The 6,878-nt window shown below is 36.4% G+C and overlaps 1 protein-coding gene across 1 annotated transcript in view; it reads left to right on the plus strand.

The window, feature by feature from the left end:
- Window positions 1–6,662, plus strand: part of LOC104532233 (ryanodine receptor 2-like) — a gene marked incomplete at both ends in the record, with an annotated part of 14,725 nt that extends 8,063 nt beyond the window's left edge. The window contains 6 exons of the mRNA XM_010177384.2: window positions 763–971; window positions 1,818–2,170; window positions 3,272–3,386; window positions 5,317–5,477; window positions 6,136–6,295; window positions 6,576–6,662. Coding sequence (XP_010175686.2) covers window positions 763–971; window positions 1,818–2,170; window positions 3,272–3,386; window positions 5,317–5,477; window positions 6,136–6,295; window positions 6,576–6,662 — 1,085 coding nt within the window. The remainder of the gene's footprint in view (window positions 1–762; window positions 972–1,817; window positions 2,171–3,271; window positions 3,387–5,316; window positions 5,478–6,135; window positions 6,296–6,575) is intronic.
- Between the last annotated feature and the right edge of the window lie 216 nt (window positions 6,663–6,878).

Below are 6,878 nucleotides of genomic sequence, written 5' to 3' on the forward strand. Positions count from 1 at the left end.
ACAGAACACAAACGTTTGTGTAAAAAGTGCAGAGGGGTCATAAGTGAGTTCCCTGTGCTAGTAAGAGAGCAGATGCATACAAAAGTGAAACTGATTCGATAGTAAAAACAAAAAACCTGGCCCAAAACTGAAAACCAAACTACCATTAAGTTTAATGAAGCTACAGTATCATATTCTCAGTTCTCATTATCCAGAGCCACAAAATGTTATGATTTTTTTAATTAATTAAAATTTAATTAAATAATTTAATTTTGAATTTATTTTAATCTAGAAAATGCACTTGGTGCATATTTGTAATTTTTTTTCACTACTATAGCTGAATGGAAAATCACTATATTACTTTTAAAGTAATTTTTGAGGTTCTCTCAAAATACTAACTAATGGAATTTTAGGAGGAATATCAAAACTAGTAAGACTTGGAGTAAAATTGGCAACACTCTTATCAGCTTAGCTGAGAGATTAACCAAGAGCCAGTTGTCATGCTCCTTGAAGTACCCAGATTTCTGTGGAGTAAATTGAGTGTTGCATGAAATGATCCATGGCTATTAGAGAGCTGGTTTTTTTTTCAGGATGGTATTTGAGATACAGTACTTGGTGACATGCAAGAGGTAATGTGCTGTTGATGACTGCTTGCATTTATACTGTTTGTTTCTTTGATTTTTAATTTTTTTTTTTCAAAATTATTTTTGATGAGTTTTGGAAGAGAGCACTTCTCCGATGTTCATGATGTACAAACCATGTGTTCTTTTATCTTCTTTTAAGGATTTCTACCTGTGTGCAGCCTGGGCCCATCTCAAGTGGGAAGAATGAACTTTGGAAAAGATGTCAGCACTCTAAAATATTTCACTATCTGTGGCTTACAGGAGGGGTATGAACCCTTTGCTGTTAACACAAACAGAGACATCACTATTTGGCTGAGTAAAAGGCTCCCTCAGTTTTTACCAGTGCCACAAAATCATGAACATATTGAGGTTTGTGATCCTATTAAAATGCTTTGAGACACTTCTCCATTAATATGTAACAAATTTCTTACATTCAGTGGAGTTGCAAAGAATGTGATTATTTAGTTAACAATATTTCTTTATCTGTGAAATTTATCGTGTGTGTAAACATGAGATCATCAGAGACAAATTCTACAAGATCTCCTCATTAAAAGCTTGTTGTGCAGTGAGAGCTATGTTTGGAAACAACTTCCAGAAATGGAGCATTTCTACGTAACAGATACCATGTGTTCTGGTGAACATACTTTTTCAAGTAATTCTTCCATAACTAATTGGTTTTGATTTTAGTAAATATTTATTAGCCAATTGTGTCAACACTTATGTCCCAAGTGGTGCATCTTGATGGAACTGAATCGTGCCTTTTAAGTCTACCATTAGATTCTTCTGAAATTTATGCAAGAATTCTTTTTCAACTGATGTGTATCACACTATAGTATTTTAAAATAATTTGTGTTCTTGCATAGGTGCATGTATGATTTATATTAGTTGGTTTGTGTTGTTCTGGACAGGGCTGGATTTATGTTGCAAAGAGTTATGATGAGAAAAGTCACTTATTTGAGTTCTTTATTCATTTAACAATGAAATAACAAAACCCTCCACTCTTTATAGTTTTTATTTCCCCTTGAAATGGCAGCACATGATTATAATACATTTGACCATTGACAGCATACTGTTTCAAGTTTTGCAAGTCATGGATGCTTATTCTAGAAATGTAAATGGTGCTTATTGATGTAAATGATGCTTATTCTAGAAATGTAATTTTACAAGGGGCAAAAAGCATCAGCTTCAAAACAACTGCATCTTTACATTTGATAGGTGATGAGAATTGACGGCACCATAGACAGCTGTCCCTGCCTGAAGGTCACACAGAAGTCCTTTGGTTCACAGAACAGTAAAACAGAAGTCATGTTTTTTCGATTAAGCATGCCCATTGAATGTGCTGAGGTGTTCTCCAGATCAGCTGCAGGAGGGTTACCAGGCTCTGGTCTTTTTGTTCCGAAGAATGACTTGGAGGATTATGATGCTGATTCTGATTTTGAGGTTCTAATGAAAACTGCTCATGGTCATCTAGTTCCTGACCGAACAGAAAGAGAAAAAGATGCCACAAAACCAGAGTTAAACAACCATAAAGATTATGTTCAAGAAAAGCCTTCGCGTCTTAAACAAAGGTTAGTAGAACATTTGGCTTGTTTGTTGGTTTTTTTTTTTTCTTTTTCCCATTTTCCTATTTTTTTTGTTTTCTTTTTTTCGCTGCTTCTTGAATAGTAGAAGAAAATGCCAGTCAGGACTGCAGAGATTTTTCCCTAATTCTGCCCTAAATTTGGATATAATATGGTAGGCCGTACTATAATACAGTAGACAGGACAATTAACCTTCATGTGATAAAATTACTTCATGTGCAATATATAGATTAAAATTAAGCAGAAAACTAAAAACATTTTTCAAGCTATTAGAAACATTTGGTTTATTGTGAAGGCTCTTGTGATCATCACATGGAATACATTCTAAAACCATGGAGATCCATTCTGACAGAACTAGGAGGTCTTCAAAGTGACATGGAATGTTTTTTTTCACATGGCTTCCAAAAAGCTGAAAGTGTTACTTAATCTTTATCTAGAAATGGATATTAGCTTCTTATCTCACTCAATGAACCAAATAATCATAAGAATATTCTCTAGTTGATGTGTTCATTTTCCCTATTTTTTCTTATGGAATCATGAGCAGAACACCTAACTTCATGATGCTGTGGAGATGCCAACACTGGGTTGTTACTCAGACAATATTACTACAGCTTTCCATTCCTTTTCTGTTCTTCATTACCAAACTTGGTTTGTTAAATATTTCTATTGCAGAATAATTCAGGACATATGGATGGCGTTTGTAAATGCATGAAAGTCATTTAAGATTCCACATCCTGCCACAGTTACACAGGTGTTTAACAGCCTTGATAATTTTTTAAGTTATGTCAGTTTAGATTCCAAGTAACTTTTGAGTATATGTATTTTAAGCTCAGAACTCATTTAAGTGCTTTAAAAATGAGTCTCTCTCTTTCTCTTTTCTGAATAATTTATTTTGTTTTAAACTACATAGAAGTAATAAACTAACTAGTGTTATGTATTAATAATGTAAAAAATACTATGTATTTGGGGCTAGCATAATAAGTATAATGTATATAGGGATAACATATCAATATAAAATTCCTTTATGTATGTATATATTGGCATATTGAGCTTTTCATATAGATTTTTCTTTTACTTACTTTATTACAGATTTATGCTCAGGAGGACAAAGCCAGATTATAGCACAAGTCACTCTGCACGGCTTACTGAGGATGTGCTAGCAGATGATAGGGATGACTATGATTATTTGATGCAAACTTCCACGGTATTGTAACATAGGATTGGTATTTCAGCTGTTTTACTTTTTTTTTTTTTAACTAACTACATGTTTTTGCTTGTAAGAGTTTTATAAACTGTGTAATTTTCAAGCAAAATTTATAATTTAAATGTCTGTGGTAGAGCTGTACTACTCAAGTTGAGACTACTATGTTCCTTTTGTTTTGGTGTGATTGTTAATCTAAAATAATTTCCATATAGAAAGCCTTAAAATAATTGAATACACTTTTGAAACTACTCTTGATAACACCAAACATAACAGAGGAAGAATAAATAGTTCTAGAATAATGAAATAAATAGGAAAAAGTGCATTAAAATCATAGAATCATAGAATGATATGGGTTGGAAGGGACCTTAAAGATCTAGTCCCAACCCCCCTGCCCCCTTGGGTCCCTCTTCCCTCTCGAACTTTATCCTATGGAACTCTACCAAGGAGGTCCCTGAAGAGGTCAAAATCTGTTCTCCTGAAGTCCAGGGTATTGAGCCTGCTACATGCCCTCCTCGCTGCCCTAAGGATCATGAACTCCACCATTTCATGGTCACTGCATCCAAAACTGTCCTTGAGCTCCCATTCCCCACCAGCATTTCCTTGTTGGTGAGAAGAAGGTCCAGCATATCACCTCTGCTTATTGGCTCCTTGGTCACTTGGAGAAGGGAGTTGTCATCAGGGCATTCCAGGAACCTTCTGGATTGCTTAAGCCCTGCTGTGTTATACTTCCAACAGATACTATGGTGGTTGAAGTCCCCCATGAGGACCAGGGCTTGTGAACATGAGGCAGCTCCTGTCTGTCTATAGCAGGCCTCATCTGCTTGGTCTTCCTGATCTGGTGGCCTGTAGCAGACCCCCACTGTAATGTCACCTGTCCCTGTCCTCCCTCTGATCCTGACCCATAAGCTCCTGGTCAGCTCTGCTTCTATCCCCAGGCAGAGCTCCATGCACTCTAGTTGGTCACTGACAGAGGGTGACAACTCTCTCCTCGTCTCCCCTGCCTGTCCTTCCTAAAGAGCCCATATCCTTCCATTCCAATAGTGCAGTCCTGGGAGCCATCCCACCATGTCTCTGTGATGCCAGTCAGATAATAACCTTCCAGGCATGCGTGTATCTCTACCTCATCTTTTTAATTTTCCATGCTGCATGCATTTGTGTAGAGGCATTTAAAGTTGGGCCCCTGATGAAGCTGACTGGGGCAGCTGGAATTCCATTGTGCCACTCCTCTGGTGTTCTCCTGCTGACCTGTGATCCTTCTCCAGGCTCTGGGCATCTGTTGCTGGCAGTGGCACCAAACTGGCAGGAGTGGGGTGGATTGAGGTTCCCCTCCCCCAGCAACTGTAGTTTATTCGAGCATGTAGGTTTCCCTGGAAGGGTGCAGGAGGATCTACCATAGCCATACACACCATTAAACTATTAAGTCAATATTCAAGACCAGTTGAAAACATGTATACTGATTTAACTCAGTATTTATTTAATGGATTTTCCAGCGAAAGTTTTGTACAGGTTTTGTGCATCTTCCTCTGACAAGATCATCTCCATAAGTGCTCACTCTTCAATGCTCAAAGGAAACAAGTATTTCTCTTCCAAGTATATTCTCCTCTTTCTGAAAGATACTAGAAACTGAGTCACCTACAGTATAAACATTGTGGCTGCATTACAAAAATAGCCTACAATGCTAGGATGCAGAAGCCTACAATACAAGCATTATAAGCTGCATCTTTAATCTTTTCCATTTTTTAACATACATATTTTGTTGGCTGTATACTGATTTCTGTTTATATTATTTTGTTGCTTTGCTTATGAACTGCGCTTGAACAACCTATGCAACTTTTGAAAAGATGATATATTTTCAGATTTTAGAGCAACATATTAATTATGAATCAAAAAAGAAATACTAACATTTTCTGACATTATTTTTTATTGACAGTACTATTATTCAGTGAGAATATTTCCTGGTCAAGAACCTGCTAATGTCTGGGTGGGCTGGATTACATCTGACTTTCACCAGTATGACACAAGCTTTGACTTGGACAGAGTGCGTACTGTCACAGTTACACTGGGAGATGAAAAAGGGAAGGTTCATGAGAGGTTGGTTACAATTTTCTGAAAAAAATACATATTTTATACCCATAAAAACAACTAACAATTTGTAAACTGTAAATCCATTCCATTTAATGTAATTGGATTGATTAAAAAAAAAAAAAATAAGAAAAAATGGAACTTGTTTTCTCCTCTTGCTTCTGAAGAAACAGTACAGTAATCATCTAATAAAATTAATAGTCACAGAAAAGTGAAACAGCACAACTTTTCTATGTAGCTTCAGACCATGATCCTGTAAATATTGACTTCTGAACTGGTACAAAGTAAAGCAAAATACCTTGTAGTACTTTTGTAACTTTTTGGTTTTCAGCAGGCCGAAATTAGTACAGCAGCTCCTCTCAGCACTTCAGCTTGTGATCCATGCCAGAAACTTTGTGTTATGCTTAACATGAAGTGATTTGAAACATTAACTTGCAAAGTCAGTTTTGTCTCTTGGAATTTTACAAAATGTTTGAGCTTGTTCATATTTTGCCATCTTCAGTTTTCATTTTTTCAGTTATGAAATCTAGATTTCATTGAATTTTGGTATTGGTTATGCTGTTTTCAGCCACGAGGCCCTGTTGGTTGCAGCCATACAAAGTTGTTCTTACTCCACTACATAAAGTTTACACACCATCCATAAATAAATCTGTCTTTTGACATTCAGTATAAAACGCAGCAACTGCTATATGGTGTGCGCAGGAGAGAGCATGAGCCCTGGACAAGGACGTAATAATAATGGTCTGGAGATTGGCTGCTTGGTTGATGCTGCCAGTGGCCTGCTGACCTTCACAGCTAACGGCAAGGAACTAGGCACGTACTATCAGGTGAGTATTTTTTGATGCTGTCTTCCAGTGGAAAGGGGGAAAACCATATCCTCAGGCTGCATCTTATTAGAAACTTTTGTACAGGATTGAAAGAAAAAGTAGTAGTCGCTGTTATGACAGTGATTTTTTCCCTCCTATTTGGATTTTCTGGGGTTATATTCAAAGGCTTGCACTTACTGACTGTCAATACAGATATTAATTTGTTGTTTTGGGTTTTTTAAAATTTGTAATAGTGTTTTGCTGTCTTCAGTGGTTATATATTTGTGCATCTTTGATTTAGGTTGAACCAAGTACAAAGTTATTTCCTGCTGTATTTGCTCAAGCTACAAGCCCCAGTGTTTTCCAGTTTGAATTGGGAAGAGTAAAGGTAAATAGTGCTTGGTTTTGTGCAGCTTTAGGACTGATATATCATGTCAATTATATATCATGTTAGGGATTGGAAGGGACCTCAAAAGTTTTTTTATTTTTTTTTTTTGACATTTGTTACCTGCAATGTATTCTTGATAATGGGCACATTTTTATGATTCCAAGTGTTTGCACTATTGCCATTTTTATTCTTCACAGAATCACAGAATGTTAGGGA

The sequence above is a fragment of the Antrostomus carolinensis genome, unplaced genomic scaffold (assembly GCF_000700745.2).
Source record: "Antrostomus carolinensis isolate BGI_N321 unplaced genomic scaffold, ASM70074v2 scaffold17881, whole genome shotgun sequence".
In the NCBI taxonomy this organism is placed as follows: domain Eukaryota; kingdom Metazoa; phylum Chordata; class Aves; order Caprimulgiformes; family Caprimulgidae; genus Antrostomus; species Antrostomus carolinensis.